Genomic DNA, 24,728 nt, shown 5'->3' with positions numbered 1-24,728 from the left:
ATTAGAACATTTGCCGTTATATGTTCAAATTCGGTCTTTCGACCTTATTTGCTTCTGACTTCTTTCTGAGGTTACTGTTTTTTGAAACATTATGTATTAAAGAGAGCTGTAAGGTGATTGTGGCCAAGGAAGTGTCTAGAGGCGTTTTACAAGTCCGCGTTTTACTAGTCCGCGTTTTACTAGTCCGCGTTTTACTAGTCCGCGTTTTACTAGTCCAGTCCAGTCCACAAGTTAAAGACACATCAAGACCACCCTACTGTGAATTGCCATAGCACAGACAAAATTATAGTCAATATCTTATATGTTTTTAAGAGAATTACATAAGAACCAAGGCATGTCTTGTCTTGCCTTACATTGACATGCAATAATTTGGAAATACTAAGCTCGTAACAGTTTAAGACAGAATCCATCAGGAATTTGAGTAACATTAATTTTAGTTACGCAAAAATTGAGCACCAGAATAATTTAAATCCTTGTGTTCTTTCATACCTTGTTAAAGGCTTGACATGTGATAACACCAACATAACACCAACAACAGTTCTTTATCAGTGGGGATTGAAGAAAAAAATGGAAACATCATCACACAGTTGACCCCCATGCAAAAACACTCCAGGATGTCACGGGACTGTTTGGTGTCCGTCTGCCAATTTCTAACTTCAAATTCCAATGTTAAATTCACATTAAATTTTCAATATTTCTTAGTTGTCTAAATTTTACTAATTCTTTTAAAAAACTATCACCTGCCAAACATCCCCAAAAATCACTCAAAATTACAAAATACCGCAATACATAGATACATGGGATGAGTGAAGTTTCCTTGGATTCCTTGAAACACCAACAAGATATTTCCGTTTAAGGTGGCTGATAATGGGTTTCAGTATTTCCCAGTCCTTATACTTTGGTTCAGGACTAAAAGCCTTCATCAATTGCTATTACAGTAATGGTATGAAACAAATGTTCAATCATTCATCAACAAGTTGTGATCATTTTCTTGACAATAGTAGTTCCCCGGTAAACAGTTGTAGTACTGTCCCATCAAAGTGCAATGCCTGGAAAATACCGAAAAGCACACGACCTTCAGGTGAAACCGCACCTTACAGTATTACCAATACACTGCACTTTGCTAAGTCTTAAAACTTTACATTTTCTAGTCGTCTACTTCAATCGTTTATTTGTATTGTGTGAAATACATTTATAAATTGAAACCATCATGTCATTAAGTAATAATGCAATCTCGACAACGTTCTAGATATTATATTATGCACACTAATACAGCTCATGCAAGCCCTGTGACTTACACAAACACAGTCGGACTGAGTGCTACTTAAGTAACTGCTTCGTGGTTTCTGCTGTACTGAACCCTGCCTTTCAAGGCAAAGCGCCCGATTTTAAGCTTCTCAAGCTTCTCAATGTTCTTGTTCTCTATGATTCACTTGATAAATATTACTACGGCGAAAAACATAGCGTACGTATGACCCGGTAAACAGTCTATAAGTTGATTATATGGACTTTTTTTGACGCAACAATTCTGAGCGGAACTGAAGAACCGTCATTCAATTTTTTTCCTGTTTCTGTTTGGTTGCAAACCGTTATTTTTTGAGGTTTTCTTCGTTTGAAGGTAGTTTAATTTTTTTACTTGCGTAAAAACGGAGAAAAAAAATTAAAAAACTGAGAGGTTTGGTGCTCTGTTTTAGCCTTGTCAGGAATTTCTTTTCGTGTCTGCGGTAGCGAACGCAATGAATTCCTCAAAAAACTCACCAAACGTTGGTCAATATCAAAATTCTCCAAACTTCATTCTTTTCTTTTTGTTAAGGATCTTAGGAGAATTAAGTGTTGTATCAAGTCTTCTCCTTGAGGCCATTCTTGAGCTTTACGTTGGTTAGGCGGCCTTAGTGTTGTAACCTGTTACTATAAAGTGAAAGTATCACGGAAGGATATTATCACAGCTAATTTAAAATACTACCTTTGGCAATTGTGTCGTATTTAGGGAGGTTGTATAGGAACCGAGGAGGTGGTCCTGTGGGCCTACGTCCCCCGCGCTTTGCCGCGCTACATCGTGATTCTACTCTCTGAAAATACAATTAAAGGGGAAGTATCCTAGAACACCAAGAGGAAGATATCAACCGAATTCTTGAAAAAAAAATTAACAAATCATGATCGAATATAGCGTATTTTGGAAAAAAAGCGCGAGAGCTTGAAAACTTCCGTCGGAATTTTTCAAGTTGTAATTCAGTTCGACCCTTTCCACCCATGGTCAGAGACACTCATCGACAGTTTTAGAACATTACGTGGTAATTTATAACGAACCTGGACCATTATTTAAAGTTTCCGTAAACACTGAAATTCCTGTGATACTTCCCCAGATTTGTCCAACACTAATTGAAAATTTATCGAAGCAAAGGTGAAAGCTGTATTCCGACGACACCAGGAATTGATTCCAAGAAAATCATCACTTGGTCAGCGCATCTGCCTGAGGCTGTGTGATTCTAAAAGCTCTACCTGGGTACGAAAGAGAATTAAAGTGATGAAGGATACAAGGAACTTAGTAAATAGTGTGGACAGAATCTTGTTGTTGTCGTTGTTTGTGGGGGTAGCATTCTCTAACCACAGTTCCGCTTCTATACAGTTTCTACTTGGAGTTTCATTGATCAGAATGGAGAGTGATAAGAGACTGTGAAACCGGGGAGCATAAATGTCAACACACGTGTCACTGAGTAAAAGTGGGCTCTCTACGCGATTCCGTCTTGATATAGATAGCCGTTGCGGGGTTGGGAAATGTCCAGTGATCACGAGAGATCGAAAATAAGGGGGTGTGAGTAAGCATAAATAGGCCGTTGACTGTCAGCAATGTAGACTTCTAGATTATGTACTTCTGGTCTCGATCAGTTGTCAGTCTGGGATGTTGAAGTTGACACAGGTGGTGTTTCAAAAACAATTTTTTTCTCCTTTCTTTCCCTAAAACCTAAATTTTCACTAAATTCACATTTAGAATACGTATGGCGCCCCGAGGTCCAAAATCCTATGAGAGTTTTTTCTACTCTTTTCTATGCTCGCACTCGTAAAATCCCTATCCTTTCATACACCTCCATCCTGAAAAAGGTAACCCCTTTCGGGCGGAGCCTTCCCGTATATAGCCTTCCCACTATAACTAATATGGCTCTTCCTCTTGCACCCCCTGGGGCATCCTTGTTCTTACTTTTGGTTAATCATTATCTCTTTGGTATTATTTTACCTTGGTTAACTATTCTTTTTAGGCTTCCTTCGATTTATGTATAGTTTAAAATGCTGACTAGTGAAAAAATTCAGTAGCTTAGGTAGGATTTGAACCCACAGCCTTTAGGTAACACGTCCACTGAGTACGATACCTGCGATAGCGCACCGCCTTGAGTCCAATTTTCGCCCATGCCGTGGGATCTGTGTGTGTTTTGAGCGCGGTATCATTTCCTCTTGCGGCCTAAGTGAAAAGCAGAACAGGAAAAATCTGTAAACTCTGAAAAACCAAAAAAATTACACGAATGTTTTTCTTGGCATCATACGTCTGCAGTTCGTGAACCCAAGGGCAACCGGCTTCGAGGGAAAATCGCCAGTCACACATTCATGGATTTGTAACCACGATACAGTGCCTTCCCGGCCGCTCGGCGCCCCGCTGCTATTAAACGGCGCATGGCATTGGCACAACACAGGAAATCCCCGCGTCATCAACGACAACAATTGAAGGGTTTGTCATTCGAGAGGTAGGGCAGGAAACGTAATCTGACCCACAGAATAACAGCATGCTTCACTGACACTTCCGATCATTTCGCGGCTATCTGCCTTTTGGGTGACAAATTTTCATGTAGTCGCATGTGCCAAAATGTCGAAGGCGACCGTACATTTCTCCGCTTTGACCACTTCAGTCTGCCGCGCGGTATTCTTCGTTGTTCTCCTTCTATGTTTAGTCAGGAGTAGCTCGACTTGCCCGGAGAATTGCCTCTGCTACAGGACGCAAGCCGGGCCGACTGTCCGCTGTAATCACCATTCTCTGTCAAGAATACCAAGTGTTCCTTCATCGACAGTTGTATTGTAAGTAGCGTTATGGTTGTCTTTATAACGCGTGCAAAATGTTTCCCCATAACAAAGAGTTCACTGTTTACCCCGGTGGCATATTGAATATTTGTCTAGAAGGCTTTGCAGGGATTTAAACACAATGTATCTCCCATATCGTGAGTCTGTCACAATTCAAGTCCAGTTGGGTTTCTTCCAATTAAAATAACAGATCAACATTACTGCCCAATAGCTTCTTCGCACAAATCATTGCCGACTTTGTACAGGTTTATTTCGTTGGATCATAACATCCTGGGCGTAAAATGCTACAGTTAATCTTCGTTGAAACGACAATCGAAAGCAAAACATACCCGCGTGCCCGTATTATAGAGTTATTATAGAGGTTTGAACCAATTTTGGAACCAAGCGAACGTAACTGTCCGTAACAGAAAGGTGTCCAAATTATGGAACTGACCGCAAAGAGACGTTTCAATGCTTTTTATTTGTGAGATTTTCTGTACACGACGGTTTGATAAGCGCAAAAACAAATGTTCGACATAAACTGCTTACGCCAGACAACCTTCTGACATTGGGATTGGCATTACAAATAACATTGACGCCATGTTTAGCCACTCAAGGCATTCGGTCACGTCTAACTGTCCATTAGAAATTACTATCAATGATTTAATCAACTGTTTCCTCACGCGCAGCCTTGGACCAATTAATCAGTCACATCTTGTTGCTTTGAACTGTTACTAGACATGCATAGTACATATTTTGCGTTATTTCGTAGTGTTGAATGAAATGCTTAAGTTAAATTATTTCGTGACTGCAGTGATAATAAAAGAGAGTTTGTTGTATTCTAAGTCATTTCCGGAAAAAATTGTTGGAATCGCAAGAAAACGGACACGTCTTTACGTATTTCAGTAGTTACGGCAGTGAAGAAGGTTTTATTCCATTTAAAACTAGAAGAAAAACCCGTTGTCTTTTTGGCCTCGCCAGGCGTATTCTGTGACAAGGTCCAAATCAAAGGAATTTTAAAAGCACGTTTTATTTAATACGCATCTCTCGGAAAACAGCCAGTTTTCGGCGATGTTTAAACGGAAAACGGATTACATGTATCTGGGAACAAGTTGTGACTTTTAAATGCTTTCGACACGTCTGCGCAAAAGTCATATCGACCAGAAAAGACCCCGACTATAGAACACATCACCTCTTTCCTTCTTTCACTTCCACACAACAGCCTAATGATGTCTGTGCTCTAAGTTAACGCATGCATTTTTATTCTTGAAGATTTTTCAGAAAGTACAAATTCCAGTGGTCAGACAGACTTATCAGAAGTTCTGGGTGTTTTATTGGGGTGATGAAAAGATCAGCCAGTTCTTCAGTTATGTTGGGGTTGTGGCATTAAGGTGTTTACGATAACAATGGTCTTTTTTCTTCCAAATATAACAAGAAAATCAAAATTGACCAAATGCCATTTCCGGCTGTCTTGTTTTGGCCATTGTAGTTTTTGGCAGGGCGTTTATCTGCTTAAGGAAAATGGGTTTCCTTTGATTTGGCAATGGTCTATGTTTTGCGCGTATACGTATATCTACAGTATCTAGAGATGCACTTTGATGACCTGGGCAGTAAAATATATAGTCATATAGTGATCGATTGATTAAATACTCTATTAAAAAATGTCTTGTCGCGTCGAAGGGTTAACTAATTATCAGTTCGTAGGTTATAAGATTAATCAAACACCGTTTCTCCGACCTTTCGAATGTTAGACATTTGCCGGTGATGATTCGTGACACTCGTAAACAATTTAAGTATGAACAGTTTGTTGAAATCCTATTCCTATCTTTTCTCGTTTACTTATCTTATTCCTGACCTTGAAATACAAAAGACCATATAATAAGAACGAAACAGCTGTCCGCGGTTGCAATCCTGCTGTATCGGTTCAAGTCGTGGTGTTGTCTCGCAAAGCCTATTTTCACGTAGTATGATCAGCCTTGCTTGCAGCTGTTTGTCATATAATAACGCCTTCACTTTATCTGAAATGCTTGCTTCAACCACAAGAATGCCCAGACCTTAACATTGTCTGCGATTAACTCAGATCAATCATTATAGGCAAGCCAAAATGAACAAGAATTTCTAGTCGAGATGGTAGCAAGTCTCTTGCTAATTTCTAACTTCTCTTTCTTGCGTATGGAGGTCTTATTATTATTTCAGCGAAAACGTCTTTGTGGGTCAATAGTACTTCGCCCCACCTTGCATTTGAGAGTTTGTTATTAACCCCTTTTCCTTCCTGAGTCAGGGCACAAGTCACTTAATGTGGTTCTTACTTTTGGCGTTTAGGCTGCTGGTAAAGCCTTAGCTTGTGACCTTTCAATTGAAAGCTATCGAACCTGTTCTTGGCGTTTTTAGAACGGTCATGGTGTTTGTTTAAAAGAGCTATGCCACGGGGGGTTTCGCAGATTTCTGGTCTAAACTGTTCTGAAATTAGTATTAGGCATAACCCACAAAAACATTATCTTTGAACATCTAAAGGAAGATATAACCTTAATTTGCGTATATAATTCAAGCTATGGCTATAAATATCGATTCTTTTTGAAGAAGCGCGGAAACAACTTGAAAAAGTAAGCCCAACTTTTTCAAGTTGCAATCCGTTTCCATCCGAGCCATCCGCAGCCAAAGATGCTCGTTATAAGTTTCAGTGCTCTAATATAGCAATTTTCAACAAAAATGGACTATTATTTTTAGGTATTCATGCGACACAGATATAAACTTTGGCTTTTTAAAAATCTGGTAAAATCTGTGACATGTCCCAGATCGAATGTGAGTGTAAGTGGAGAGGAGAAACGCTCTTTTAGATGACGGATTCTGCCCTTTATGGGACTTAGAAAAAGAAAACAATAAAAGAGTATATTTAAACTTTTAGCGCATTAAGGTAGTCTGGGCGCGGTAGCATGTCCTTCATGTCTAATTTTGGTCATCTTCGTTAAGGCTTAAGCCTGTACAAAGTTTCAAGTTCAGAGTGAACAATTCTCCTCGTGGATTTAGTATATCAGTTTTCTATATACAATTGAAAGAATTTCCTTTTTAACGAAGATGGTGAGATGTTCAGCTTCTTATTTCTCATAACTTCTTTCTGGAATTTGTTGTAAAAGGTTGAGAGAATTTAGTAATCTATCACGGCGATGGGAATTACAAGGTTAATTCGCTAACTCGGTTCGAGCGAGGCTTAAAATTAAAGGGGATTATACGACCTTTAATACTTGTCGCTATTTAAAATAAGGAGATTAAAAATGGTAGCTGTCAGCTTAGCACTGTTTTATGAGGAAAGATTTACGTCGCACTCTGGAAAATAATGTGGTTTTTGCATCGCGGATATCGTTTTAAGTTGATATGTTTGGAAAAATATCAAAGATAACGTCTGTGACCATCCGAACGCCAGTGTTTGACGCTATGCCAACGAAAGCTACAACCCAAAAAAAATTGCTTGTGGTAGCAAAACATCCCTTGGTTGTTGTTAAAAATAGTTAGGCTTCTCCTTGTATCCGATTAGAACAAATGAGAAAATTATTTTATCTCTTTACGCCCGTCCAAAAAGGGGCTCAAAATCTTAATTGGATGGCTTTGTTAATCCTGAAATAATCCTCTTTGATGATATTCTCTTTGGGGAGCATGTGGCTTAGATTATGATTATGGCCCGTTTGAAAATCGGTTGTGTCATTTTAAGAGGATATTAAATACATATTTTAAATGTGTTGGAGTGCCGGTATATAGCAGGCAATACTGCCGATACACCAAATCCCCTAGGATATACACCCTGTTAAAGGAAATTTGGGAGGGTTCCCACGGGGCAAAGAAAAATCTCTGACCGCACGACCTCAGGATTAGATCTACCGACGCTCTACCGACTGAGCTACGAGGCCAGTACGGGAGCAGGTCGGGGTAATTTAGGTAGTGAGTCGCGGTAAGTGTACAAGTGATATAGATATAGATAGGACCAACACATTTAAAATATATATTTAATATCCTATTTACACGGGTGCCACACGGTACTATCTCTATCTAAATCACTTGTATACTTACCGCGACTCACTACCTAAATTTCCCCGACCTGCTCCCGTACTAGCCTCGTAGCTCAGTCGGTAGAGCGTCCGTAGATATAATCCTGGGGTCGTGGGTTCAAATCGCACCGGGGTCAGAGATTTTTTCTTTGCCCCGTGGGAACCCTCCCAAATTTCCTTTAACAGGGTGTACATCCTAGGGGATTTGGTGTATTGGCGGTATTGCCTACTACCGGCACTCCAACACATTTAAAATATATATTTAATATCCTATTTACGCGGGTGCCACGCGGTCCTATCTATATCTGTGTCATTTTAAGACCCACATGGGTGCGTGTGGGTCGAGCTGAAACGAAGAAATATGTTGGTTTATTTGTTGAATTTCATCGGAATGTTTAGTCTACCTTACCTGTTTCTTATCGGAACTTGAAACTGAGTTAAAACATTCTCAGTATCTGGTGAAGAGCAAAAGCACGTAGACAATAGGATCAATTTGCCAGCTTTGAGATCTTCATTTCGGCAAACTTGATCCAATTGCGGCGGAACAAGAGTTTCTGAAACTCTAGAAACAGGATCATAACAATTAGACAGACACCAAATTGGACTAGTTTTGCAGACTGACAGAGGAATTTTATTATTATTTTATTTTAATGATAACTGGTAAAGAGGAAGGCACGTATACAATAGAATGAATTTGCCAACTTCGAGATCTTCGTTTCAGCAAACTTGATCCAACTGCGGTTGTACCATTTTTGGCGACGTATTGATATCAGCAGACTAAGGAAGATCGAAAGATTTAAAATTATATGGTTATTTTCATGACAAACAAAACGTTATTACCATAACATGATGGCCTCAATGGGATGCATCTTGCAAACATTTTACAAAATGTAATTTAATGAGATAACCAAACCTATAAGTAACACTGTAACAAAGACATCAATGTCTCTACATCAACTTGTATTTCGTTAGTTAGGAATAGAAACCATTTCTAAAGCTTCCACAGTTACTAATTCTTTCAAACAAGTTCTCGAGAGTTTCGGAGCTCTATAGACTTTCTCAAAGTCCTTCGACGCGCGGTTTAGGTATGTCACTCGCGGTCGTCGCTTCGCGACGCTTTTCGGCTCGCTTCGCTCGCCAATAGAGGGCGACTTGGTGCAAGTCTAGGAGCTCTAGTGAAAGGAAAGATGTCTTACGTGTAATAAAAGTTGTGTTTGGGAACTAATTGGATCATACGAAACAGAGAAGGGCCAAGTTGGACGGGTTGCACGTCCAATTTGGTATTCCCGTGCAAAGAAAGTCTCTGAGGCTTTAACGTTCCAATTTGGACAACATTGAAAATGTACGTGCTGCCTAATCTAGGACAAGGCAGCACGTCGAATTTGGTAGTCTGCCAGAGGAAGGTTTTGACACAATTGTTTCCCAGTTTGGACAAGTAATTGGAAACAAAAGGTGCTGTTTTGTCTAGACAATTATGTTGGACTACCATATCCGTGCTGTCCAATTATAATTGGGCAGTGAATCAGAAAATTCCTAACTGGGATTTTAGCCTAACAATGCATCTGACCAAATTACGTAACAGAACACGTTTAGAGCAGTTTTCGATTGAGTGTCGTAAAACCAAAACTAAAGTAATTACTCCGGCCAATCACAAAGGACACAGACAATCCAGTGAACCAATCAAAACTCGAAGCAAATACATGTAGCTGGTACGAAGCGCGGGAAAACGTGCGCGAGCGAGTCACGATTGGTTTTGGTTTTAGTTCTGATTGGCTGAGAAAGTGGCGCGAGATTTTGAAGCCAATCACTGAGCGAAGTAATGCAAAACCAAAGCAAATGCAATTAACTTTCGACACTCAAGTGAAAACTGCTCTATGAACACTGAAAACCAGGACTGTGAAGCCATTAGCGTATTCCTGTTTGCCTTGCACGTGCGGTGGGTTGCGCGTGTCAGTTATAATCTCCCCCCTTAAGACTTCCGTCTTGTCAATAGCGCTAAAACCTTGTCCTGTGAAACAACATTATCCTTATTATTGTTGTTTATCTTGGCAGGGATTTGCGATTCAACAACATATCAATAATCGGTGATGGAGACTTAGCCGAACTCCGACACCTTACTACGCTGTGAGTATTTCCGAGCACTTGAAGTGTTTTTTTCTTTAATTTCTTCCTGCAAACGTTTAAGTAAACTTTATTTCTGTAGCAACATTTCTTATCGTAAAGTTCTTACATATCTTCTTCTCTTTTTAAAGATTTCTTAGCGGTAATAACATCCACACAATCGAACCTGAGGCCTTCAGTGGACTGTCATCGCTCAAATATTTGTAAGTTATTCAACAGCTTTTGCCGGGAACTTACCGTACCGTAGTTCTTAGTGTGCTATACACAAGTGCTTGTCTATTAACCACAACCATACCGTTCTTTTCCTTTCTAGATATTTGTTCAATAATAAGCTAAGACGGATACACGAAAACGCGTTTAGTGGCCTCCGCTCTCTTGAACAGTTGTAAGTATAGAGAACAACGTCTTTTCCGATTCATGATTGCTTTAGCTGGAAAGTGGTTGTGAATTAGCGTCTTTTTGTATTTTGTGTCATTGATTTGTTTGGTACGACAGTCAGTTAGAAATCTGATTTAGCACAACACAAACAGAAGAAGTGGTGTTGGCCAGTATTACACGACAGCTTTAGTGCTGGTTAAGCCTGGGGGTGAGGTGGGGAGAGCCTTGTTGTTTTGCTGAGGGGCAACAACAACAACAACAATCTTTTATTCGTGCCCAGAAGAGTTTTACAATAAGTAAATAAATGCGAAGAGAAAAACTAACAATAAAAGAAGAGCACAGCCACTTAGAAATAGCTAAGGCTAATCGAGCTAAGTGGCTGGGCCAAGCGGAAAAAAAATATTGCAATAAAGTTACAGAGTATAAGGAAACGGGACACGATTTCCATTCACACACACACCCACACAGACAGAGAACAAAAAGAAAAGTGTATGTACACACACAAAAATGAAAAATAAAGTACATCAATGTACCAGTTAGTAGTTGGATATAATCAACTCTTTTAAGAGATTTTTGAAACAAGCACGACTCTTAGATTTAAGTGAGTCATCAATGGAATTCCAAACTTTAGCACCGAAAAAACGAATGTTAAATTTGCCGTAATTAGTCCTTGCTTTTGGCAGATAGTATGAAATCTTACTTGCCAGTCTGGTTTGATATTGATGCACTTTGTTGATACTCTTAAAGAAATTGTCAAAAATTAGAGGCAGACGAGATACATTTTGCTGGACGTTTACTCATATAAGTCTCGCTTGCTTTTTTTTTGCAGATACTTGCACCTAAATGAAATAGAAGATATTCCTGCAGAAACGTTTAGTGATCTTACCGCACTTGAAAGACTGTAAGTCCGAGTCGGAAAATATGGCGGTCGTCAACGTGCAGTTCTGTTTGCTGGTCTTAACAAGCATGTTTATTTCTCTTTTTACAAGTCACTGTCTTCTTGCAAATAACTTCGATGCCTTAAAGGATGGATTGAAAATCTTTGATTTCAAGTCGCTGAACAGATTTTATTTTTGTCATGTAAGAATCCCTTGTTGTTTTTTAGATATCTTCATCATAACAGGCTGAGGTCTGTTCCAAGGGGACTCTTCAAGAATCTTGATGCACTGAGAAGGCTGTAAGTTGTCTTGTCTAAAGTTTTTTCTATAAAAGAGTCTTACATAAATCGTAGCAATTGACTGAAGAGTTAGTTTGGACGTGAATTTAATCCCTAGACCACTTTTCCAAATCTGCCCCATGTTAAAAAGTGTTTGCTTTAGCTTTGCACAGTAATTGGTTCATAACGCAGTCTAACCCATTTCGAAGATATTGTTTCTCAGCAATTCAGATGCAAAATCAAATTGCTCTCGTCAGCTAGACAAACGCAATTTTCCCGTGCCTTTTACTGGTTGCCGCGCCAGTCGTCGCCTCTCACGGTGATTGGCTGCCATAGTCCTTGGTTTTGTTTTGGCGGGAAAAAACATGTAAGCTGTAACGCTCATTGTACATTTTGGCGGGAAAACACCGCCGCATGCCACTGTGGGTAACCGCTGAATGTGCAACAGGAGCCCCTTCTGATTGGCTGAATCATCTACTACATGTATTGAAGCACTGTTTTAATACGATCTCGTTCTCGATTGCAGCCGGCTCGATTCCAACCCTCTGAACTGCACATGCGACATTCTGTGGTTGGCCCGGTTGCTCAAGAAGACACCGAATACTGAAACAGCAGCTACCTGCGTGGAGCCACCGAATATGCGAGGAAAACCATTAGTGAGACTGACGCCCGAAGACTTCAACTGCAGTGAGTTCCTTTGACTTACTTGTTTACGTAGCATTTGCATTCCACCCCTCCCCCCCCCCCCCCCCCCCCGGGCATTCCCCCAAAGATGATTATTCTTCTAAACATTTTAAGTGAAAAACAATATCTTTTCTTCCCGCCAAGCTAGATTTTAATAAGTCGTTGACATCTTTTTTTCGGTTTTTTAAAGTTCTCGGCCAATCAAATCACTTGCAATTCATTAGCGCGTGTCTTCTGTTATGCTGAGAGTACTTTAAAGGAGCAACATCACGGTATTTTAAGTCATTTTTCTGATTCTTTTCAAATTGAAGGAAACCTCAAAATAATAGTTTTCTAACATAGAAAAACAACAAAGGAGAAATAAAAAGGCGAAAATAACCAAGGATGGTTTTGACTGAGTTTTGTGAGAACGTAATTTACCCCTAAAAAAATGAAGATATTAGAATAATGTTTCACAAAGACTGAGAACGTTGTTTGTGGGCGCTCTTTAATAGAGAGGTGTTACACTGCTTGCTTCAAAATGTGCGCACCATTTCCTATGTGCCACAGAGAACCAAAAAAATTGACTGACTGACTGATTTTTGCAATGTACAATCAAGTTGTTTTAATTTATATTGCATGCTGATCACTGTAAATGCTACTCCGTTACGTATATCCTGTACTTGAGTCAGTTTACTATGCTGTTGTCTCCCCCCAGTACCACCAACGTTTGTGAAAACACCAACCAACATTGAAGTCTCCGTCAGCGATCGCCAGGTGTTGTTCAAATGTCTAGCCACAGGGTACCCAACACCCACTATAACATGGCGGAAAGACGGAGAAACTCTACAGTCAGACACGCGTCATACCATGACCGAGAGCGGCGCACTGAAGATCATCGATCCAAAGTTCTCTGATGAGGGAAGTTACGAGTGTGTGGCACAGAACTCTGCTGGGGAGATCGTCAGCAAAGCGGCGTTAAATTATTTTGGAGTTGAAGGTAGAAAGTAATTGGCAATTTACTTTTCAAAAACGACCGCAGCTGATCTTTTTAGAGATCGTTTTATTTTTCCCATTTCAGCAACCATGCATCATTTGAGGTTTTGTGATGGTTCATGCCCCTTTTGTGGGACGTGACTCAAGCTCTCTCGGCTTTGTGCAGCCGGCCAGGAAATTTGGGTATTAAAAATGTACAGGATTTTTTTTGTATTGAACATTCCATATTTTTGCATTGACATATGTATATTTGGTGTTTTGTTTGATAAAGGGATGGGGTATAATTTGGTAGATTACTTGATAGATCATAACAAGCCGAAAGTTTAAAATCGTGTTAGATTATCCTTGATCTCGGGCATCAGTACTTTTCTGTAGTAGTTAGTTATGAATATTTTGGGAAATTGTTTAAGTTTGACAAATGTGTCTGCAGTAGCATCTCTCCAGCATACACGTCGCCATATTTAAGAACACCTTTAAATTCCGATGATTGCTGAATTTTCTTATCATAGTGAACGAAATTTAATTCTGTATCCACTGACGTATAACTTGTCATGTTCAATTCCAGCTCCACCATTCCTAATCCAGTATCCTCATTCTAAAGTGGAATCAATAGAAAAGAATCCCGTGACTCTTACTTGTCGCGCCCGCGGTAACCCAAGACCTGTTATTGAATGGAGTAAAGAAGGTCTACCGCTGAACTTGGATCCTCATTATGAAGTCATGCCATCCGGGGACTTATACATCCGGGAGGTGCGCATTGTGGATCATGGCACGTACAGATGTCGAGCGACTAACAGGGCTGGGGGTGTGGCAGCTTCAACCAGGTTGATTGTAACAGGTGATTGCGGAAATATTCTCCAGGGAATAGAGCGTTTTATAAACACACATGCACGAATAAACGAACGAACGAACGAACGAGGAACGGTCGAACAACTCCGATCGGACGGACGGACAAACGAACGAACGAAAGAACATACAAACAAACAAACGAACAACTTCGGACGAACGGACGGACGGACGGGAAGGACGAACGAACGAACGAGCGAGCGAGCGAGCGAGCGAAAGAACAAGTGAGCGAGAGGACGTAAGTGCGAAGGAAAGAACCACAATGATTTCATGTGACCAAGTGCGAACGTTATAGTTCTAAATTATGCCATCAAAAAAAAACATGTCCTAAACAATTCAAAATGACTTACCTCGACAACGCGGACAGTATTAATTTTCAACTTATAAGTTTTCTCGCATAAAAGCTCGTCGCATATTTTTCCTATACACCGCATTTCTCCTTCCTGCAAAGCAAAGGTGAAATACTCCGATCGAACGGACGGACAAACGAATGAACGTACAAAGAAACGAACGAACAACTTCGGACGAAAGGGTGGACGGACGGGAAGGACGAAAGAACGAACGAACGGACGAACAAACGAACCAAAGGTGACGGACGAACGGACGGACGAATGGGCTTGTTTTAAACTTTACTTTCTTATGGGGTATTTTCCGAGCGTATAACTATATTATTTAGACGAAGTTTCAAGACGTTTTACGCTGTTTTTGTTTGTTTCATTTTGTTTTATATTCCGTTTTCATTTTTAAGTCCCAATGACCAGTTGCGATTGAGCAAATCAGAGTAAAGATCAGTCTTAATTTTCCGAGCAAGTCAGATGACGAATCCAAAATCAGTCGTTATTCCGTTTTCGCAACTTTCCCTCGTTTGCCACCACTTACAAAAAGCTATACTTCTGTTCTAAGGAAAACAGCAAGACTGAAATTTGTCTCGTCAAACCTCTAACAACAATTTGTGCTCTTGAATAATGTGTTCTTATACTTGGGTCCTAATATATTTTTTACCGTTCATTTAGCCCCACCAAAGTTTTCCACGAGACCCGAAAGCACCGAGGTACTGGAAGGGAGTCCAGCTGAACTGCACTGTCGAGTGAGTGGTCACCCAGTACCAGCTATCGCTTGGACCAAAGATGGCGACCGATTGCCATCCCGGGATCGCCACATTGTGTTACCATCCGGGACCTTGAGGATTCTGTTTGCTTCGCCGAGTGATCAGGGACAGTACGAGTGCCAAGCAATCAACGTTATCGGAGTGAGACTGGCGAGAGCGTTTCTGACAGTGAAACCAAGAGGTTGGTGCAAATACAAACTTCTCTCTAAGCTGACACTTTAATCCGGGATATCAACATAAATTTTTTCCTTACTGCTCTCCATACATTTCTTCCTGTACTAGTTAGGAGAATTACTTTAAAATCGAGACAGTTTTTCAAAGGTGATTTTTTTTGGTAAATTCTCCTGGCTTGTGTGATGGAAAATGTATTGACATTACTAGACGAAATTTGAGTTTGATCGCTCATTTTGATTTTGATTGTCGAATGAACTCGAGTTTCTAGCTAACTAGACGTCATATCAATGGTATTGTAATACAGCATATGTTATTTTAATTTATTGTACTTTTTCTTTATTTTACTTTATTGTACTTTTTTTATTTTACTTTGTTGTACTTTTTTCTTTCTATAACTTTTTTCTCGAAGATAAAATTTCGAGGATAAATAAAGTGTATGTATGTATGTATGTGACGTAGATAAATAAATGATGGATTGATTGATTGATTGATTGATTGATTGATTGATTGATCGATCGATCAATCGATTGATCGATCAAGTCCTACCGGCGGAACACACAAGCTGGGCAACTCGTCCGAACGTCGTATCTCTTATAGCGTTTTTTACGAAGCGGCTTTGCAAGAAGTGTTTACATGAAGGCACTGGTTACAGGGACGCTGTGATTTCCTCTGGTATTTGTGATTTGTTTATTTTTTGGACGAAATGGGTAGTTCACTGCAAGACCATTAACCCCCCCCCCCCCCCGGGATTTACGCCTGGGACAAGTTTAAATTTGGTGAAAGGGCACGAGAGTCGATGAGAGCGAATGACGGTTGGCGTTCAAGTTATATCTAGCGTTTACTGCAACTGGCATTCGTCAGTCTTATCAGATTTTTAAATTCTAGATAATTCTTATTCTTTACGTCTCGTCTTCGCTTCTCTTTAACAGTTCCTCCCTCCATCGTGGAATCGCCCACAGACATCATTGTCTCAGCTGGTCAAACAGTTCAAATTCGCTGTTCAGCTTACGGCGCCCCTAAGCCGATCATAACATGGATCAAAAACAACGTGCACATCACAGAGGCAAACAGATACTCTTTTAGCCCATCCGGGACCCTCAGCATCCGGGATGTTGGGAAAGCTGACGAGGGGCGGTACGAGTGTGCAGCTCGCAACAGCATTGGCGCAGCCTCAGCGCAGATGACACTTACAGTACAAAGTAAGATTCATAGTGATTCTGCATTTATCCTTTGTAATTAAGAAATTTTCTATGTTGCACATTTAAGGGAAATCGGTGAGATGCGCTGTAGACTTGCCTGCGTGGTTTTTATATGGACTCTCTCTTACCCCCTTAAAATAAGAGACATTTCAATTTATCCTGTCAAATTCACTGTGGAGACAAAATATGTTCTTTTGGCTCGTCACGCTATCTTTTTTTCAAAACGTAGCGTGATGAGCTTCCTCTAGCACTTATCATCTTCGCGTCAAGTGAGGAATAAGGCATACTAATAGTAGGCCGACCATCTCGGTCTATAGGTTAAACTCGCTCTCCTAATCTCTGATTACTACTAGTTTATATCGGACTATCGTTTGCCAGAAAATATGGCGAAACATTGAGTAGGTATTTTTTTTTTAAAAAAGTCAGTGGTACTTGTTGTTGCTAACAGTACTTGTCGAGCTCTTTTACGTGTTCGTGAATATCAGCTACGACAAGTAACTTTTTTAAAACAAACAAATGATTCAAAGTTGGTTTGGCATCTAGAAGGTTCATTATTCGTTCAACTTCGATATTGTAGGCCTTTTAGCTGTACTAACTGCCTTAGTTTTGTTAGAAATTTTTATCACATAACTTTCTTAAGAAGTGCATTATTGAACTAATGTAGTCATATAGTTAGAAACGATAGCCTTTGAAGGAAATTAGTTCAGTTTATTGCCTGTTGTTTCCACCCTTACCCAACTTCAATCGTGACACAACAGACCTAATATCCTAGCTACTTTCGCAGGCTACCCAATCGATCAACGAACTGATATTTTTCACTTTGTAGTCCCTACAGATGAAAACCGGATTGGTATTGACATCATCAACAAAACAGTGGTTCAAGCCAAAGAAAACGTGGACAGAGCTCTAAACGCCAGCATAAAGAAGCTGTTTGCCTCGTCGCAGCCGAGGAAACCCAGCGATCTTCTCGCCCTCTTCCGCTTCCCCTCGCCCGCCGCGCAGCAAATCGCCCGAGCCGCGGAAATCTTCGAGCGAACGATCCAGCTGGTCCACGAACACGTTAAAGAAATGGACAGGGTGAATGTTAGCAACGACAAGTACAACTTCTTTCACCTTCTGTCCCCGGAGCACGTGGGTGTGATCGCGAACTTGTCAGGCTGCAGCGCGCATCGCCGGATCAACAACTGCTCTGACATGTGCTTCCACCACAAGTATCGCACAGTCGATGGGACGTGCAACAATCTGCAGCATTCCATGTGGGGCGCGTCTCTGACGCCGTTCAAGCGCCTTCTCAGCCCCGTGTACGAGAACGGTTATAATACGCCCGTGGGTTGGCAGGATACGGAGGGAAGACCAAGCGCGCGTCTCGTGTCAACAGCGCTGATTTCGTCCAAGGAAGTAACCGACGATGAACGGTACACGCACATGTTGATGCAGTGGGGACAGTTCTTAGACCACGACATTGACTTCATTGTGAGCAGTCTGAGTACGTTGAGATTTAGCGACGGTCTGGACTGCACAAAACAGTATAGCGTTTGTGATAATCAGCCGCCATGTTTCCCTATTCCAATCCCAGAAAACGATCCTCGCATTAAAGGACACGGGTGCATGCAGTTCACTCGCTCGAGCGCTGTGTGCGGTACGGGAACGACCTCGGTGTTTTTCAGCGCAGTGACGCCGCGCGAACAGATGAATCAAATCACGTCCTATATTGATGGGTCAGTTGTCTATGGTTCATCTTACGAAGAGATGACGAATCTACGCGACTTAGAAAGTAAAGGATTGCTCAAATCAAACTCCAGCATCGGCAACGGAAAGCCACTGCTTCCTTTCAACCGCGACACACCCATTGAATGTCTCCAACCCGACAATAGTCCTGTCCCGTGTTTCCTTGCGGGGGATTTCCGCGCCAACGAACAGCTTGGTCTGCTGTCGATGCACACTATATGGATGCGCGAACACAATCGCATTGCGCAGGAGCTAGGAAATTTAAATCCTCACTGGGACGGGGACAAAGTGTACCACGAGGCACGTAAAATAGTAGGGGCCGAGATGCAACATATCACATACACTGAATGGCTCCCTAAGATTCTTGGCCCTCAAGGAATGGCCCTTTTGGGGACTTATAGTGGTTACGAACCGAACATCAATGCGGGGATTGTGAACGCGTTTGCAACAGCCGCTTTCAGATTTGGCCACGGACTGATCAACCCGATAATTTTCCGTCTCAACTCTTCGTTCCAACCAATTGAACAAGGTAACATTCCACTTCACAAAGCATTCTTCTCGCCTTATCGGCTGGTCACCGAGGGTGGTGTGGACCCAATTCTACGAGGGCTCTTTGGTAGGGCCGCCAAGAGTCGAGATGATAAGCACCAGCTTATTAACTCGGAGCTCACAGAGAGGCTCTTTGAAATGGCTCACGAAATAGCCCTGGATCTCGGTGCCCTCAATATTCAGCGAGGAAGGGACCACGCTTTGCCAGGTTAGCTAGAAGATTTTACTATAACGTTTATTCCCAGGCTCACGCTGCAATATTGGTGACGCGGTTACCAAGCATTTAGGTTAAAATTCCCTGGTCATGCACCAACACTGCTCCCAAGCAATCAATTTTTCTGGTCCCAGTTGTGAATGCTAACGGAAAGTAAGGCTGTCATCCAATACAAATTCAATGTGATCCGTTTATATTTCCATGTAATACATACTCTATAATCCAATAACTTTTCACGTACCGTAATCTAATTTCAACGTAATCCAGTCTTAATCCAATGTAATCCGGTGTTTTATTTTGACCGAAGCGTGCTTGAAGCCCATATCCTCTGTTTCATGTTTGTTGTGGCTTCAACACAGCAGGAATAACTAAAACAAACAGATAAGGGGTAACCTTATCGTAGGAAATTAGCGTTTGTGTTAATTAAGGTATTTGAAAAAAAACGCGACTTAAATTAACGCGAACTGAAGGAAAAGATACTTCCCAAAAAAGGAAATTAACACGGTAGAAGGGGTGGTAAAAAAGAAGGTAAAGTCTGTCTCCGAGCCATGGCCCATACAGCCGGAGCTTATCCCGGTTTCCGTAGCATTAAGCGACTAGAAGTATTTCTACTCCCCCCTGGATGGGATGCTAGTCCATCGCAGGGTTACCCCCCCAGCAGTAAATTCGCCGGTACCCATTAACACACCTGGGTGGATAGAGACACTGTGAGAGTAAAGTGTCTTGCCCAAGAACACAATGCAGCGCCCCGGCCAGGCCTCGAACCCGGGCCGTACGACTCGGAGTCGAGCGCGCTAACCATTAGGCCACCGCGCCTCCAGGAAGAAGGGGTAACAATTTAAAAAAAGGAAATTAACGCGACGTACACAATGAAAAAAATTGTCGAGACAACAGAAACAAGTTTACATCAACACTAGCTAGGCGTATAATCTTTAACGGAAACAATTTTCGTGGTAATTTTTTTTCCATACGCAGGGGTTTAGTGAAGGAGTCTGACCGCTTCGAGCATTCCTCATAATTTTAGAGATACCGGTCGATTTCCACCCTGAAAAAGTCATGCTTTTTCCTAGGAGTCAAAAACGTCTGGACTATATAAAGGTCATGAAAATTATCGCTCCACGTCGCGTTTATCTCATGAAGCGTTAGTTTCCTATAATAGATTCTTCACGAGATCGTATTTTGCTCATTCGTGTTTAATGTACCCCATTTCCTGCAGGCTACAACAGTTGGCGCGGTCTGTGCAATCTCTCTGTGGCTGAAACCTTCGATGACTTTAAAAACGAGATAGTGGACAGCGACATTCGTGAAAAGCTAGAACAGCTCTACGAACACCCTTCAAATGTCGACTTGTGGGTAGGAGGGCTCCTGGAAGAACTGGTGCCTGGCTCTCTACTGGGACCTACCTTCGCTTGTATCATAGCTGAACAGTTTAGAAGAACGAGAGCCGGAGATAGGTAGGACACTGAGGACTATCGCTGATTGGAAATTAAAAACTTGCGTGACTGCTATGGCGTGACCACTTTTCGTGCTGCCCAACGAAAGTGGAAGTGCCTTGGTCACGCTTTTTTAACGCTACTGCGCTTCTACAAATACTTCAAGCTCCGGTTCAAAAAGAGATTAACGCTATCTGCAGGATAAATCACTAACGACTGCAGGGATAGCGCATTTGTATTTTTAAGTGGTGCAGTTGTTCTGTAGTGTTTAGTATGGGCTTGATAAACACCAGTTTTCTAGAATTAATTACTTTGACAATAACTCCTTTTTCGGTAGATTCTGGTATGAAAGCCCATCCACCTTTGACCACTCGCAGTTAATTCAAATCAAACAGACGTCACTTGCAAGCGTTCTGTGTGACAATGGTGACGCTATTGACCGGGTTCAGCGGGACGTGTTTCTACGCGCCACCTACCCCACGGGATACGTATCATGTACTTTTATACCTCGTTTGGATCTGCGCATGTGGAAATATTGCGAAGATGGTATGTATACTAAATGTATAGCTTTGTGCACAGTAAAATTTCTCTTAACTGGCACCTCTTTAGACGGACACCTCTATAAGACGGACACCTAGTGCTGGTCCCGTCCCTGCCGTTTTTATTCATTTTACTGTAGCTAAACTCCCTATAAGGCGGACGCCTCTCTAAGACGGACAGCTGGACCCGGTCCCGACGGCGTCCGACTTAGAAAGAATTGGCCATACAGTAAACACACCTTAAGAGGGACACCTAGTCGTCCCGTCCTTGCCGTTTTCATTCATTTTACTGTAACTAAACTCCCTGTAAGGCGGACGCCTCTCTAAGACGGACAGCTGGAGCCGGTCCCAACGGCATGCATCCGTCTTAGAAAGAATTGACTGTACAGTAAACACACCTTGAGACGGACACCTAGTGTTGGTTCCGTCCGTGTCGTTTTCAATCATTCATTTTACGGTAACCGGCTAATCTCCCTATAAGACCGACACCTCTCTAAGACGGACAATTAATTGGAGCCGGTCCCGACGATGTCCGTCTTCAGTAAAAAGAGTTGACTGTAGTTAAAAGGGGTTATAAAATTTTGCATGGCTGTCGTTCTTTTATGCAGTTTTCTTTGCCGTTTTGCATTTCCGCGAACACTCCTACATTGCCGCGCGTGTCAGCTTCAATTATATCTTTCTTTTTTATCAGATCATTGCTCCTCGCCAGACAAGACCACTACATTTTCTGAACATGTTCAGAGTCGTCGTTTTAAACGTTCAGTTGATGAATACAACGCGGATACAGAAGAACCAGAACTCGAAATGGAGTATAGGGACTATTATGATGAAGAGAAGCCTGCTATTTCACCTACTGAGGAGAAAAGTGAACGTAGAATTGATCTTTCAGAGGAAAAAGATTTTGGTTTGGCGGACAGAGTTGAAGTACTTGAACAGACAGTAGCAAGCATGGCTGAACATTTGAGGAAACTTGAAGATGCATTCAACAGTCGTCAAAGCCAGGCAAGTATTTGTGTGTTGTAGTGCTTTCAAACGACCCTACTAAAACTAAATCCAGGCCAATTTCCGCCGCGACAAATGCACCAATGAGATCTCGAAGCAAAAACATGTTATCAGTCAGGAACGCAAGGAAACTCGCGTAAGCCAAGTCACGGGTGGTTTTAGTTGTGCTGTGATTGGTATGTGCATGTTGCACGTGAATTTTGAGCAAATAGTAGTTCACTTAGCCTGCGCAGCAAGAGTTCCCGCAGTTTGGGCGCGCGGAATTAGTGACTGAAGTGCGCGAGGTCTTAAAAACAGAATGCAAATGAATATAACCACATCGAGGCTCAGAAAACATCAGCGTGTTCTGAGAGTAACAGAAAGAGTCTAGGCGAAATTTTCGTTTCATGAAAGTGTTTTAGGAACACCAGCTGTTTTAGAAAGTGTTTTAGGAAAATCATCCGCCATTTCGGTTTGTTTGTCTAAGTCTTGTCTGTGTCGTGACGGCGAGAGCAAAGAAAAAAAAAACTAGTGAAGTGTGAGGGAAGAAAAGAGAAATTCCATCAAACAGAAAACCAAGTGAATTGTTATTATGAAAAGTGACTTGTGACTTTTATATCAGCGGTTTGGAATGACAGTGACGCAGGTTAATTGCCGTGTGAACATAAAAAATACTTTTTCTAACTTAGAACTTACAGTTATTTTGCGTTTTTTGATAGATGGAGACAGAAAAAGTAGATGAAATTACGGAAGAAACAACAACGAACAAAACGAAAGGTTGTGGAGTTGTTCAAGGCGCTGCTCGTCACGAGGGTGACACGTGGCAAAAAGATGTTTGTACTCAGTGTTCTTGCAAGGTCAGTGATTTTGTTCTTTTTGCGCTTTATCTTAACGTCGTAATACGATGTGAACTAACGATAGTCTTGTTGATGTAGTCAATGTGTTGTGTTCTTGGGCGCTCTCACAAGGCCCCTTTTTATGCAGGATTATAAACTGGTACTTGCAAATTGTTGGGGAAAAGTGACAAAATGCTAGGCTGCAGGGGGAGCGGTGGTAACCTCAGATGGATGAGCATTTAATTCTCTTGGGGAGTCATTTCATTTTACGGAAACTGTAGTTGACCGCCTATCTGATGGGCATCTTGGGCAGGAGAATATTATTTTACCTACTTCAATTAAGAAAGTACTCCAACTTTGCTTTTCAGGAAGGAGAAATCCGGTGTATAGAAAAAATATGCGACGAGCTTTTATGCGAAAAAACTTATAAAGTCGAAAATGAATGCTGTCCGCGTTGCCAAGGTAACTTAACAAAGACTGAATTTACTACTAAGGACATCCGGGAGAGTTGACTGCTAATTGTTTAAAACTTGTATTTTCAAATGGTCCAACTTAGAACTGGTACGTTCACACTTGGACACGTTTGTCAGTAACCTTCTGTGATTGACTTTTATTATAGTTCTTTTTTTCTTTCGCTCGCTAGTTTGTTCGTTTGTTCCTTCCTTCCTTCCTTCCTTCCTTCTCTTCTTTCTTTCTTTCTTTCTTCTTCTTCTTCTTCATTCATTCATTCATTCATTCATTCATTCATTCATTCGCTCGTTCGTTTGTTCGTTCACTCGCTCGCTCGCTTGCTCGTTCGTTCGTTTGATCGTTCGTTTATTCATTAAAGTAGTTGGTTGGTTAGTAAGTTTATTTATTCTCCCTTTATTGTTTATTTCTCGATTCCGTATTTAACTAATTAATTCATTTATTGTTTCATTTTTGTGTAGGGTGAACCGGTCAAGGCGAATCAGCTCAGTGGTATAAATATATTTAGATCTGTGAAAATGCCGTGGATGCAAAAGAACTCCTTTCTGGCCACTTCTAAATAATTTTTATGCCACGAACAGTAGCAAGCAAATGAACTGGTCCTGACATTGAAAGCTATGCTACAAATAATGTTAAAATTATTGCAATTCAGGAAAATCTCGTTGAAAATTTCCAAGATTAATAAGAAAAGAAAGGGTGCCTCTACCCCATTCTCTAACAGTGCCTTTGTGTGTCCCAGTATTTCCTCACGTTTGTTTGCCTTCTAGCGTGCTAAATAGAAATATTATTAGATTTCAAGACGACTATGTTGTTCCAAACCTCACTCGGTTAACCTTACATGACAAAAGTGCATAAAATAGCGTGACAGGATTTCTCAAAATTGCATGACTTCGGCCCTTAAATAATTTAGGAGTGGCCACGAAGGACTCACGTACATTTAGTTCGCTTTTTTATTTTATTTTAATCAGCTTGTATTGTGTTTTCAAGCTTCAAGTACAGATATTGGGCTGTATTAGTGAAAGGCTCTTTAGGACTAATGTTTGTTTTAATTCTCAACAAACAGCAATGGAGAATAAAGCATGTACATGTATTGGATGTTGTCAGGCTGTTCAGCAAATTATACCAAGAATTTTTGTGACTGTATACATTCCCAAAACAGTAAGAGACATTTTAATGTTATTGGGTTCAGGCTTGTCTTGTACCCAGATCTTCCGCTGTCAGGTACGTTTTAGCTCCCCACACATAGAGGATCTGG

At 41.2% G+C, this 24,728-nt stretch overlaps 2 protein-coding genes across 3 annotated transcripts in view; one reads left to right on the top strand and one right to left on the bottom strand.

Moving 5' to 3' along the window:
• Positions 1 to 3,630, bottom strand: part of LOC144645285 (uncharacterized) — a 46,125-nt gene extending 42,495 nt beyond the window's left edge. Inside the window, exons 1-3 of one of the 2 annotated variants that reach the window (XM_078504800.1) lie at positions 3,366 to 3,619; positions 2,284 to 2,499; positions 1,759 to 2,069 (exon numbers count right to left, since the gene is read on the bottom strand). The gene's annotated coding sequence lies outside the window, so the exon portion shown is untranslated. Of the gene's footprint in view, positions 1 to 1,758 lie in introns of both variants that reach the window. The other variant, XM_078504801.1, reaches the window with a different exon arrangement.
• Positions 3,631 to 3,719: 89 nt separating this feature from the next.
• LOC144645500 (peroxidasin-like) lies at positions 3,720 to 24,238 on the top strand. The gene is made up of 18 exons (XM_078505091.1): positions 3,720 to 4,062; positions 10,137 to 10,208; positions 10,337 to 10,408; positions 10,519 to 10,590; positions 11,413 to 11,484; positions 11,689 to 11,760; positions 12,266 to 12,426; positions 13,121 to 13,402; positions 13,964 to 14,236; positions 15,258 to 15,533; positions 16,456 to 16,725; positions 17,552 to 19,210; positions 20,433 to 20,670; positions 20,987 to 21,195; positions 21,880 to 22,185; positions 22,899 to 23,026; positions 23,374 to 23,467; positions 23,935 to 24,238. The coding sequence occupies exons 1-18, from the start codon at positions 3,854 to 3,856 to the stop codon at positions 23,937 to 23,939; spliced, it is 4,470 nt and encodes a 1,489-aa protein (XP_078361217.1). The 5' UTR covers positions 3,720 to 3,853; the 3' UTR covers positions 23,940 to 24,238.
• The last annotated feature ends 490 nt before the right edge of the window (positions 24,239 to 24,728 follow it).

The sequence above is a fragment of the Oculina patagonica genome, chromosome 3 (assembly GCF_052425735.1).
Source record: "Oculina patagonica isolate OP01 chromosome 3, crgOcupat, whole genome shotgun sequence".
NCBI classification, from domain to species: domain Eukaryota; kingdom Metazoa; phylum Cnidaria; class Anthozoa; order Scleractinia; family Oculinidae; genus Oculina; species Oculina patagonica.
This window is presented reverse-complemented; position numbering and strand designations above follow the sequence as displayed.